This window comes from Palaemon carinicauda, chromosome 30 (assembly GCF_036898095.1).
Source record: "Palaemon carinicauda isolate YSFRI2023 chromosome 30, ASM3689809v2, whole genome shotgun sequence".
Lineage (NCBI taxonomy): Eukaryota > Metazoa > Arthropoda > Malacostraca > Decapoda > Palaemonidae > Palaemon > Palaemon carinicauda.
The window spans coordinates 52310541-52324417 of record NC_090754.1 but is presented as its reverse complement, the minus strand read 5'-3'; the positions used below and the strand labels follow the sequence as shown (position 1 = coordinate 52324417).

Sequence of the window (13877 nt, the reverse complement as noted above, 5' to 3'; positions counted from 1 at the left end):
CATCTCAGCTTTCACACCATCCATACCAGATGCTTTTCCTACTCTTGTTTCATCTAGTGCTCTCCTCACTTCCTCTATTGTAATCTCTCTCTCATTCTCATCTCCCATCACTGGCACCTCAACACCTGGAACAGCAATTATATCTGCCTCCCTATCATCCTCAACATTCAGCAAACTTTCAAAATATTCCGCCCACCTTTTCCTTGCCTCCTCTCCTTTTAACAACCTTCCATTTCCATCTTTCACTGTCTCTTCAATTCTTGCGCCGGCCTTCCTTACTCTCTTCACTTCTTTCCAAAACTTCTTCTTATTCTCTTCATATGACTGACCCAGTCCCTGACCCCACCTCAGGTCAGCTGCCCTCTTTGCCTCACGTTCCTTGCGCTTTACTTCCACCTTTTTCTCTCTATATTTTTCATACTTCTCTATACTATTACTCTGTAGCCATTCGTCAAAAGCCCTCTTTTTCTCTTCCACTTTTACCTTCACTCCTTCATTCCACCATTCACTGCCCTTCCTCATGCTGCCTCCAACAACCTTCTTGCCACATACATCACTTGCAATCCCAACAAAATTTTCTTTTGCTAACTTCCACTCCTCCTCTAAATTACCAGTTTCTCTTACTCTCACCTCGTCATATGGCATTTTCAACCTTTCCTGATATTTACTTTTTACCCCCGGTTTTATTAGCTCTTCAACCCTCACTAGCTCCCTTTTAAATCCACCTACTCTATTCCCCCACTCTTTTGCTACAACTAATTTTCCTTCCACCAAAAAATGATCAGACATACCGTTAGCCATACCCCTAAACACGTGCACGTCTTTCAATCTTCCAAACATTCTTTTAGTTATCAACACATAATCCATTAATGCCCTTTCTACTACTCTTCCATTTGCCACTCTTACCCATGTATACTTATTTTTATCTTTCTTTTTAAAAAAAGCTAGCACTTATTACCATCTCTTGTTCAACACACATATCTACCAGTCTCTCACCACTCTCATTTTCACCTGGTACGCCATACTTCCCAATGACACCTTCTACCTCTCCAGCGCCCACTCTAGCATTTAAGTCACCCATAACAACTACATAATTCCTTCTACCCAGTCCTTCTACACACCTAGTTAATTCATTCCAGAACTCATTCCGCTCTTCTTCACTTTTCTCACTACCTGGCCCATACGCACTGACAAACGCCCAACATTCCCTACCCAACCTAACCCTTACCCACATTAACCTAGATGATATCTCCTTCCATTCCACTACTTTACCTGTCATCCATTCACTCAGCAATAAAGCCACACCCTCTCTCGCTCTTCCCCTTTCAATCCCAGACACTCTACCAGACATTTCACCAAACATCACTTCACCCTTTCCTTTCATCTTTGTCTCACACAAGGCCAATACATCCATCCTTCTACTTCTAAACATACTTCCAATCTCACATCTTTTACTCTCTATTGTACTACATCCACGCACATTCAAACACCCCAAAACTAGAGTGCGGGGAGCAGTCACTCTCCCCCCAGCTCCATCTCTTTGTTGCTGTCTCACAGGATTTTTTATACAGGAGAGGGGGTTCCCAGCTAAAGAGTCTCTTCTACACTTTCCAAGAGGAATGTAGCCACTGAAAAATTACAGTGCAGTAGTTAACCCCTTGAGAGAAGAATTGTTTGGTAATCTCAGTGTTGTCAGCTGTATGAGGACAGGAGAATGTGTAAAGAATAGGCCAGCCTATTCGGTGTATGTGTAGGCAAAGGGAAAATGAACTAACCAGAGAAAAGGATTCTATGTAGTACTGTCTGACTAGTCAAAAGACCCAATAACTCTAGCGGTAGTATCTCAACAGGTGCCTGGTGCCCTGGCCAACCTACTACCTATGATAGGTCAAGTTAATTATTTTAAAATTTCCAGGGTTCTTTAGTTTGAGAGGATAATAGCACTAGTGTATTATGTTTTTGTGCTGTTATTCATCATCATCATCATCCTTGGCACACTACTTCCTCTTTGTGGTAGCGTTTTGGAAATGTCCCTGCCTGGCTAACTGCTGGACAGGAGTTCAAATCACACTCAAGCTTGATAGTTTCTTGTCGTGTCTGCAACCTCGCCATTCTTGTGAACTATAAATGGGGGCTTTGGAAAAGCTTATGTCTATCTGCTGAGTCATCAGCAGTCTTTGCTTGGCCCTCCTTGGTCCTAGCTTGGGTGGAGAGGGGCTTGGTCACTGATCATATGTATATAATTGTCACTGTCCTTTGCCTCTGCCAGTCATAAGCAACTTTTAAACCTTTAAAGATGTGAAGTAAGCTGTTACTGCTATCATCTGTCTTGGATATTTTCAGCCTAAATTTCCATCTAATCCAAACCTTTGACTTTACCCATTTTCCAAGATTTCATGGGCCTTCACTCATGTCTTTGACCTATTTATGCAACTTCTACTCTGCTGACAAACTGTTTTTTGTCCTTTCTGATCACAGCTTGAAGTATCTCCGTTGTTTTTCCTGGTATCATGCTGTACTCTACATATATCTCTGCTAATTTCTTATTAGTGATATGATGCCTCCACTCTATTCTGGGCATGTAGTCTCATTTTTTTAGAAATTTCATAATCTTATCCACATCTCTGCTACTTAACTTAGTTAACAGTTTGGACGGCATCAAAAGTTTAAAGACAATCCTGTGAGTTTATATATGCCTATTCTTTGGTTAGCAGGTCCAAACATGCTCCAAAATAAAAAAAATCCTCAACTGTTGGTTGGATATTATCGTGTGGTTAACCTAACTTCCAGTATGTCTGGAAAAGTGTAAATACCTTAACATCTGTTCTCTTATTTTCCTCGTTGTTTGTCATTTTCTGTTTAATTGTGTTTAATTTTTTTTTATTGCATTTCCCTTATTTTCATAGTTATAACAGTTGGTACTTTTAAGTATTTTTTAAGTATTTAAGTATTCTTTTTTATTTATTTTGTGAATTATTTCTCTCTGGCTTGCAGTATTGTTCAGAACTATAATTGTTCTCTTGTAGCAGCCTCCTTTTGAAAGTACTGTATTGTATATTGGTTTTCCTTGGCTCAATCATTTGTTTGTTCTGGTACTATATACAAACCTTACGCTCTTAACGTAGGAGTATTATTTCGACGCTAGCTGAAAACCAGCAGTTAGCGTGGGTAACCCACCACCCGCTCACAGTAGCACTAGTAAACAACCGTCCCTTTTTATTTCGGTTTGGTGGAGTACAGAAGTCTTACTCCTCCGCTAAAACCTTTAAACTTAAAAAGATTTAATTTTGAACTGGTGTAATAAGCAAATAAATTTCCTTCATTCTTTCTATTTTGAGGTGTGACTGCCTGTGAGATCCTGTTAAAGAATGCAGTTTTGTCCTGGTCGTGGAGGGCGCCGGTGCTGCACCCTCATGTCCGCTGAGGAGACAGATCCTCATGGTCTCTGCCCTGCATGCAGGGGTTACTCCTGCATGCAGGAGTCTCCTTGTCAAGTTTGTAGGGAGTGGTGCCCTCTCAGTGGTTGAGGTTCATGGAATTGATCTTTTGGCTTAGTTTGCTCTGCTAGAAGAGAGATGAAGTGAGGTGTCTGGAGGTCCGCCTCCAGGTGTTGTACAATCTTCCCTTTCGAGGGAGGGGCCCACCAGATGTGGGAGGATGTTCCCTTTCGAGGGACAGATCCCCTTTATCGGCTTCTGCGCAGCAGCCCCCTCCCTGCGAGGAAATTTGCCATCAGGAGCAAAAGGGGTTGTTCATCCCTCCCACCCACAGGAGAGATGGCCTACTCCTGAGTGGTCTCCCCCCGGGGGGTTCAACCAAAGGTCATTGGACTTGTCCATGCCCCACTCTAATCCATCAGAACTTAGCTTTTCGGAGCTGGTTACGCTATGTAAGGATGAGCTCTGGCGAGCTTGCTTCTTTGACCTCTCCTTCTTGCAAGGAAGAACCTGCTTTACTGCCTGCTCATTCCTCTCCCTTAAGGGGAAAGGAAGACTTGCCTTTCTCCTGTTGGGGAAAAGGCTAGTAGAATTCTGTTTTTTCTAGACGTGCTAGGAAGCACGCTGACCAACTTCCAGCGGACTTGTCTTGTGCAGTGTTGCACACCATATCACCTTGTGAGTTGGGAAGGTGAGCTCTTCTACCAAAGGAAGGCGAGCAGGTTATCACTACGCACGTTGCTTGTTCTAATGAGTTTTTATCTAGACCCGCGAGCACGAGAAGCTTTATTTAGAGCAAAGGTGAGTTCTACGTTGTTAGCGTGCGCTGCACGCATCGCACAAGTAGATGAGCTCACACAGATAGACTACTGTACATCTTACCTGTGCGAACTGATGAGGGTGTGCACACAAGTTTTCCTTGTCACCCTTCGCCTCACCAGCGCTCGTCCTATAGTCAGCCTACCTTGCAAGTTCCTTCCCAAAGGAGTGTAGGTTTTCCTGCTCAGGTTGATCATAGGGCAGGACAGGTTGACAGCGCTCACTTCCGCAAGGAAAATGAGCACAAAGAAAACTTGGAGCGACCATCCTCTCGACCCATTCCTTTCCAGGGCATTCCTCCTAAGTCTTGGAAGCAGGTATGGGGAGCTCATTTGGGAACGATGCTGTTCTTGAAGGACGCCCCTTGTTTTCTTGATCTTGTTTAGGCTGTGAAGTCGGCGGTTTTGGGGCCTACCACCCGTTCCCAGAAACTTCCTTCTCCTGGCATTCCCACCATCCCACTGGAATCCTCCCAGGATTGAGTGCCCATCCTAGTCCTTCAATTATATTTCCTGCCTCAACCACCCCTCAAGTGGTAAGTTTAAGGTCGAAGTGAGAGTTTAGTGGCCTGTCGGGTGGGATGTGCTTCCCCCTGCCATCAAGCCCCTCTGATTTTTAACACCCAAATCCAACTTTCCTGAAACCATACTCATATTAAAGGATTCATGTTTGTTTAGTTAGGAAAAATGCAGATTACTTCTGAAAAATAATTTATATATTTGTTTGATTTTGAGTTCTTTTTGTTTGAATTTAGGCTTGGACCTATGCCATAGATTTCCCTAGAAGTTACTCAGCCGATAGGAAATGGAATTCTTGCGTGAGGAGACGTAAATGGGTGAGGTACAGACGATATGTTGCCCTTGATACTTGGTCAGCAGTTCCCTCTATCCACCAGGATCACACCCAGGTATGTTTTGTATACTACTTTATTTTCAACCTTGTGAAGTATCAACTTTTATGTTATCTTTTATTGTAAATGTCTTGGTAAGAAACAGTAGTGCTGAGTTGAGTTACCAAGGAGGTACCTTTACAATTCTGGTGAGTCCTTTCTTTGAATAATGTTAGGTTCTTCCCTGCATCTCCAGAATATTATTATTATTATTATTATTATTATTATTATTATTATTATTATTATTATTATTATTATTACTTGCTAAGCTACAACCCTAGTTGGAAAAGCAGGACGCTATAAGCCCAGGGGCTCCAACAGGGAAAATAGCCCTCTGAGGAAAGGAAACAAGGAGATAAGAGAAGTAATTACTAATTGAAATAAAATATTTTTAGAACAGTAACATTAAGATAGATATTTCCTATATAAACTATAAAAACTTTAACTAAACAAGAAGAAGAGAAACTAGACAGAACAGTGTGCCCGAGTGTACCCTCAAGCAAGAGAACTCTAACCCAAGACAGTGGAAGAAGTTCTGTCCAGAAGGAAGGTTTTACCATTGAGATACTGTATATTTTTATTGCCGTACAATGATTTTTAGGCTCAAAAGCTAGAACTGGAGCATATTAACATGAATTATGCTTAGATTACATTTATCATACTGTTAACCCTTTTAGCCTCAGGCTATTTGGAAATTTCCAACCCTTAACCCCCAGGGGTTAATTTTTCTCAAGCACATTTTGCAGTATAATTTTTTAAAATTGCTCTAACAGCCTTAATTTTGTCATAGAGAGGTCAAGTTGGTCTCATTCTCTTGGAAAATGCCTGAAGTTTCTCAAAAAAATTATCAAAAATATGCAATAAAAAAATTAAATAGCAGTTTTTTGCAAGAACGTACCGGTACGTCCATGGAGGTGAAGGGATGAGTTTTGTGAAACGTACCAGTACGTCCTTTGGGGGTAAAAGGGTTAAGAGTTGTTTTTTGCTTACCTTAGTATTTGAAAAAACACAGGTTGTAGTAACGTGCGTTCATTCAATATCATAACTGTAAAGTATTTTAACGCAACAGCTGAGCAATACTTTTAGGTTCTCTTATGGGTTATCCAATGGATTCACTATTGAATGAGTGTTATTTTAACAACCCCAGTAGTTTTTAGGTCTTATTGATCCAGTTAATAGAATGAGAGTAATCAATTTTATATTTACAGCTTCAGTTTTATTTTTATAAATCTCCATATTATATCATGACTGTTGAGAATCAAGTCCATTATATTTACCTCTGCCAATGAGATTGGAAGGAGGTTATGTTTTTGCCCATTTGTTTGTGTGTGTGCGTGTGTTTGTGAACAGCTTCCTGGCCACAATTTTAATCGTAGAGTATTAAAACTTGCAGGGACTATCTGTTACGTAAATAGGTGGAAATGATTAAATTTTGGAAGGTCAAGATCAAGGTCACAGTCAAGCAAAATGTCCAATTCACGTAATCAGCCATAAGTTTGGACATTGTTTTCACAGAAACTTTAAACTTTGAGTGTATGAAAATCCACTCCAATTAATATATGTTAAAGTCAAATGACAAGGTCAAGAAATAAGTTGCCGCAGTGGAGGTCTGCTCTCTACTGAGTGCCTCTCTAGTTTGTTCTGTTAATATGTGAATTTATTCCATTTCCTTGACCTGTCTTTGATTGTCTGGGATCTCAACATGAAACTTAATATGTAAATACTTTGCAATCTCCTAAGCTGAATAAGAAGAAAAATATTTCTCAAGTTCTTTTCCTTTACATTTTTCAGAAGCAATTTGAATCTTAAGAATTTGCTTTTAAGATATGCTTGCTTTTTCTTGGCAGGAACCCTTTATAGATATATGTGTTGGCGGAGGGGAAGTACCGGGGGACGATGCAGATAAGCTCATGGTTTGGGGTGTGACAGCTCTTGGAAGGGTGAGTTATGACAGATAAGTAATTTTTTTATTTATTGTGATCTTTTAGCATCTTTTAGTTTAACCCTTTTACCCCCAGGCTATTTGGAAATTTCCAACCCTTAACCCCCAGGGGTTATTTTTTTCCCGCCACATTTTGCAGTATATTTTTTTCTAAATTGCTCTAACAGCCGTACTTTTTGTCATAGAGAGGTCAGGTTGGTCTCATTCTCTTGGAAAATGCCTGAATTTTCTCAAAAAATTATCAAAAATATGAAAAATAAAATTTTTATAGCATTTTTTTGCAAGGACGTCCATGGGGGTAAAGGGATGGCTTTTGTGAAACGTACCAGTACGTCCTTTGGGGGTAAAAGGGTTAAACACAATGATCTTCAATATAAGGATGAGTGTTGGTTTAATATATAAAGCTATTGTCATGTTATTATTATGTGTATTTTTTTCAACTGTTGATTCAATATATTTTTGCTAGTATGTTGATTATGGATGTGAGAATTGATTTTGATTATAATAACAAGACAATTTGTGTTTTGTAGATAAACTTCCAATACTCTTTTGTAAAAGGCAATTAATACAGGTATTGTCATTTGATGTTAGGATCATTTTTTTTTTTTTGTATTTTGGTCCAAATGTATTGATTTCTAAGCCAGAAACCAGAATTATTGTTTAAAGACAAATATGTATTTTTGTTCAAGTGTACATTTTCGAAGTTTTCAATTACTGTCTTGTTAATCAACATACCAACATATAATAAATTAACCTGCTTTTTTCTATATTAAGGTTATGGTGAGAGGTGGGGTCGACGGAACTTGCCCAGAAGGATGCAATTGGGTACACATCCCTACACCAGCAGATAAAGATGTTACATCTGTGTGGGTCGGGCGCTCTGGACGTGTCTGGGCTGTCACTTGGGATGGACATGCTTTGATCAGGACTGGGGTGACCAGAGATACACCAACGGGTAAGTGTAAGATGCTGTCGTTCTGTTCTTCAAGGGATGACTATAGAAATCCATGTTTTAATGGATCTCATAATAGGATTTTTAGCTTTTAAAAGCTCTGTTTTCAAGTGATTATTCCTTTAGTCGTTTATTCGTTGATAGTTTTTTTTAATTAGAAATCCGTTAATCCATTATTTACCTTACTCGTTATGAAGGCAGCACTGTACTGTACAGTTGGACACAAGAAATCCTGACACACCTTACCGCATGATGACTAACCAAACAGCTAGTGTAGGGAGAGTTGGCAAAGGGTGTGGTCAGGGCTGCATACAGGAACTTGCTGTGCAGTTAGGGTGTGGGAGGGTTTACTTCCTCAGAGTGAAGTGTGCCAGGAATTCCTGTGTCCAACTGTACATAAATGTAATGTGTATGGCCTGAAGATTTAAGTTATGCAACAGCTTCACTTGTTCATACATTTCCATAATGTCAGCAAGTTGTTTCCTAGACTTTGTAGATTTGAGCTTTATTTTGTGCCTGTTTGTTACGTTAGTTTTTATTATATCCACTCGTGTTCTTGAAGATTCATAACTATTCTAGTTATCTGAGATGGTTTGGAGTAATAATGAGAATATTTACCAATTTCAATAGCTCACTTTCCTGCTTTTCCATGTTAAGCACCATCTGTTTTGTATAAGATTATGAAAATACTTTGATTTATACGTATAATATTCAAACTTTTTGTCTTTGATAATAGGGAATATCTTCAATGGAGCTTGAACATTCGTTGAATTTGTTAATGGGGTCATATGAAAGGTGGTGAGCACAGGCAATTAAAGATGTTCCCTTACTTGCCAAGGATTCTTCACTTTCGTCTTCAGACACAAGTACTGATGTATTGTTGCATTGTATCCAAAGCTCTCTGATTTGTTTGGTTGAATGGTTGCTAAAATCTCAGAACAACAGGGCTCTTTGATGTCCAGTAGGAACATCATGAACCTTGTTTACAAATTAAACTCGTTAAGCCCAGTAGGACCCAGCATCTTCAAGGATAGGTGAGGTGCTACATCCTTGGAATGATCTCATTGTTGCTTTTTCTCTGCTAGTATTCCTCAAGTTGGTACTAAAAAAATCTTGTAAAATTGCTCAAGGATGATTTTCTTACTGATTCCATCAAATAAAGCTGGAATAGTTTGTAAGCTTACCATCCATGGTGGCTGAACATTCCTTGTCTTGGAGGAAGTCTCATGCAACTGTACTTATTACTTTCACAAACATCCTGGACACAATACATCTTCACACCAGAAGTTATTCAACGTTGTAGAGGTCTTGCAGAATTGCAACTTCTAACCCCTCTCAGGCCAAGCAAAGCCTATCCTACGGTGAGAACAGTGGATGGGGTATTGAACTGATCGAATCTAGTGGATCTTTATTTTTCCAATTTAATCCTCTTCAAAGTTCTTGTAGAGGGAGTCCATATTCATCCAAGTTTTATAGATCCTTCCTCTTGTAGTGTAGTTGATCCACAACTTTGAAAGGAAAGGTTCCTTTGGAGTAGCTCATGATTGAGCTTCAATTCTTGTCCATTAGTGCCTTGTGAATACTCCTCAAGAGCCTTGTTATAAGATATATTTTGTGAACTTCACGATAATGATGGCCATCATTCTAGCATTTACTTCTTGGAAGATCTAATGTACAAGGAGTTGGTCATCGTTGGGTCAGAACCACCAAAACATCGGGTAGCGAGAACTTTTTTGTTTTTTGTCTAATAAGAGCTATCAGGCTTTAGTTGCAAAAGACAAGTTACTTCAGGGAAGATTCTGCTTTATTGTTTCTCTACTTGGGTCAAAGGACAGAGCAACTAACTAAGAACTGTCTTTTTGTCTGTGGCAAGTTTTGGAAACCCACATGTAATGTGATAGTTGGCAGAGTAAAACAGGTAAGAGTTAAGTCACCAGTTGAGAGCACTACTTACTATTGTTTTACACAAATGGTTAACATCATTAATTTATACAGTACAGGTAATTATTTCGGGCCATGATTCCTTTGGCAGAAGAAGTTGCAGACTTATCGATGTCATCTCCTTTACCATTTGTGGCACTGTCACAAGACTTAGTTTTTTGTTGTTATTGACTATTTCTCATGTTCCTGGTAAGTATTATATTTTACCAATTCTAAAGGATTGCTTTACATTCCATATATTTTTTTACCATACCTTTCAATAGCCTGTAAGCTACAAAAGGCGAGGTTTCTGACTCTGTATAGTCCCAAGCATTCTACTGGATTCTATAGCCATATATAAAACACTCATGGCCATTCAGCATTTCAGCTTCCCTTGATAATGATTCAGGCATATACTGTATATGATTAATAGAGATATTATGACAAAAAATATGTTTTTATAATATAAAAAAAGGGCTTTTCATATAAACCTTTTACTTATATAATGAGTTTCCTCACCTCAGCACTTCTAATCTCACTGCCTTGCATAAAACCTGTATGTTAATTAGGTGAAAAATACCTGATGATCCAGAAGCAGCATTTTAAAGGGATTGCTTTCTTGTGAATAGTGTCATAAATCATCATCATCATCATCATCATCTCCTCCTACGCCTATTGACGAAAAGGGCCTCGGTTAAATTTCTCCAGTCGTCTCCATCTTGAGCTTTTAACTCAATACTTCTCCATTCATCATCTCCTACTTTGCGCTTCATAGCCCTCAGCCATAATAATAATTATTAGTTATATTAATGATGATAATAATAATATATACTATATTCTAGTGGTTTAGGATGAATTAAAAATTTATTTTATGAATGAATTTTTTTTTTTCCAGGTACTAATTGGGTAGTTTTGGAGCACCCTGAAGGAAGCTATTTACACCAACTTGCAGTTGGGGTGAAGTCAGTGTGGGCCCTTACCAGAGACCATCGGCTATGGTTCAGGAGAGGCCTAGAGGCATCATTCGATAGTTCTTCAGGGAAGAGCCAAAACAGTGATCTTGGTACATCTTGGTTACTTATGGTTGGCCTTTTAAATATGGTTGCTGTTGGGCCCAATGACCAGGTGAGAGGACAATCTTTAACGCTTTTGTTCTTTTTCTAGGTAATTATTTTGCCATTATGCATAATAAGGCTCAAAGAAATGGGCTACTTTTGCTATAATGTATGGATATGTTCCTGAAAAACTGATTGTAAAGTGATCCATTGGATGAAGGTCTCATTATAACATTGGTTTAATTAGGATACATTACTAGCAACTCAAAAATAATAATGAATTGATGATGAAAAAACCTATTTGGGATCTTAAAATATTTATTACCAATAACAAAATATGGGAGTGGCTTTTAAAATAACAAAAACTTGAAAAAAACATAGAATATAAAGCATAACTGAAAGAAAGCAAAAAGAAATTAAGAGCTTGGATGCTTGAATGGAAACAAGCAAATAAATAAGAATTTAAGTAAATAAAATCAAATGAAACTACTTACGCTTACAGTAATGTTTACATAATTGACATAAATCCTAGCAAATGAACTATGAAAACATTTGACTGTGTTTTTATATTAGTTAGCAGTCTTTAAGAGCCAAACTGGCATATTCTGTGGTAGTGTCTTTCCAAACATGTATGCTTGTAATTATTTACTCAGTAACAGTTTGTAATGTAGGGGAATTGAACACAAAAGATAAAACAGAAATAGTATAAAAAGGAAATAAACAGAAACTGAAAATATTTGTTTTAAACTTTAAGTTTGTGTATGGCAATGTATGTAGGGAGGAGAAGTTACTTACTGCTTAAAGATGTTGGCAGGCAATATAATATGTTTTTTGAAAATATTTTTACTCTTGTTTATTCTAATCTTAGTATATGCCTGTAGTTTTATATACAGTATTACTGTTTAGAGTAAAGCAGCAGAAATGCTTCTATTTTGTTAATTTATGTGTCATTTACCTTTTTATCCTAAAGAAGTTAGTTTAAATCTGAAGGTGATAGTACTTACACTACACAGTATTCTTGAAGCTTACTGTACAGTATACAGACATAAAATCTTCCCCTTTCAATGCATGAATGATAGAAAAATATATGTTCACTGCAGTGTTTTAGGGAGAAGTCTAATTGGAAAGGGACCTCTGGTAGTGGTATCACTCGCCCCAGTTTTAATACCGACACCCTTTACAGGTGAGGGAGCTGGGTATATTCCATGCAGCTTTTTTCTTTGGTATATTTAGCAGTATTTATACCTTTGAAATGGTGCTTTAAGGAGCATTTCACTGGGCGACACAGGTCCCTCGCCCAGAAATAGATTTTTCCTTCGTCAAAATCCCTTCTTTAGGTAGGCATGACAAATAAAGTGTGATATGGTATTGTAGGTTTCAGATTAAAAAAAGAAGAAAAGACGCTTTTCTTTGTATAACAATGCGAAGGTTATTGGGTAAGGATTTTGTGTAGGGAAAAGTGTCAATTGTATAAGCAATGTAACATAAATCAAAGTGTTGTACATTATAATAAAGTTTGCTTGTATTATATTGTATCTTTAATAATGTTCATCTTGTTTTGCAGGTATGGGGTATAGGAAAGGATGACCACTCAATATTACTCAGAACAGGCGTGTCAGAAGCTGAACTCACAGGCCGTACTTGGAAATCAATATGCTTACCTCTAGGAACACTAGATTCTCCAGACCCTAGTCGTAGTCCAACACCAGATCCATTGTCTGTTAATGTTAATAACCAGGTTTTCAATTTTCCCACCGTGAAAGTTTCACCCTCCAGTGAAGCCAACAATAGCCCTACTCCAAGTGTAAATTCCAATTTGCAACATGATTCAGGTGATTTATTCAGCATGCAAGCAGCTTTTGATAAAATAAAGTTAGAAGAGAAAGAGGAGAGTCTGAATGGAAAAGATGAAAATAATGCATCTCTGGATAACCAACAGTTGGAGGATAGTCGTAGTCTCGTGGATGATAGCGCACCAAGTATTGTACCGGAGGAGGAAGTGGATGCGAAAAATATCACAGCTTCTAGTCAGTTTTTAGAAAGTAATGATAGCAGTGCTACACAGGAGGAAAAAACACTTGATACTTTTAATGAGGAGCTTAGTGATGTAAACGGAGATGAAGAAGGTAAAGGTTGTGTCTCTGAATCAGAACCATCAAGGATAGAAGAGGAAGATGAAGGGAAATTAAGTGACATGATTGATCGCCAATCTGGAAGTAAAGACTGGAGTGAAGCCCGCCTCCGACACGTCAGTGGTAGCAGTGCAGGTAGTGAAGCAAGTGTGGTGAAAGGAAACCTTGTGATATTAAGAGAAGATGCACCAAATTATGATCTCTTAGCAATGCAGGCAGAGCATTTGTGGATGTGGGTAACTGGAGGAGGGTGCTGGATAAGAGCTAATAACATGCCAAAGTGGTATGTTTAGCATTTGTTTCTTGTTACAGGAGTAATTCCCCATTTGTTCATATGCATATATGAAGCTTTTGTCCTTTAAAATAGGAATACGGGTGGAGTGGCACTAGAACGTCCATAAAATCGTTAATAAGGTAGTTGGTTATTGAAAGGTGGTACCAGTGAGAAGCCGTGCCCTCCCATCTGCCACAGAAAGCTCCTCTCTCAACTTTAGGATCTTTTCTTACATTAGTTTACGCTTTGTCTTGGTTTATATTCTTTTTTTTTCTGAGCGCTTCTTGCTTGGTAAGCCTTTGATGAAATGAATTTTGTTCCTATAAGGATACAAGCTTCAAAATCCCATGTATTGTGTAAATACATATGTAAATGTAAGCAGCCAACACCTTTTATTGTATTGTTCTTGCTTTTTTTATCAGGATGATAATGAACTCAGAACAACTTGTTTGCTTCG

The 13877-nt window shown here is 38.5% G+C and overlaps 1 protein-coding gene across 1 annotated transcript in view; it reads left to right on the top strand.

The window, feature by feature from the left end:
* The window catches only part of Pex23 (peroxin 23), a 113956-nt gene that overhangs the window by 23533 nt on the left and 76546 nt on the right, over nt 1-13877 (top strand). The window contains exons 4-8 of the mRNA XM_068353780.1: nt 5011-5163; nt 6993-7085; nt 7862-8042; nt 10855-11084; nt 12579-13429. Of these exons, the coding sequence (XP_068209881.1) occupies nt 5011-5163; nt 6993-7085; nt 7862-8042; nt 10855-11084; nt 12579-13429 (1508 nt within the window). The remainder of the gene's footprint in view (nt 1-5010; nt 5164-6992; nt 7086-7861; nt 8043-10854; nt 11085-12578; nt 13430-13877) is intronic.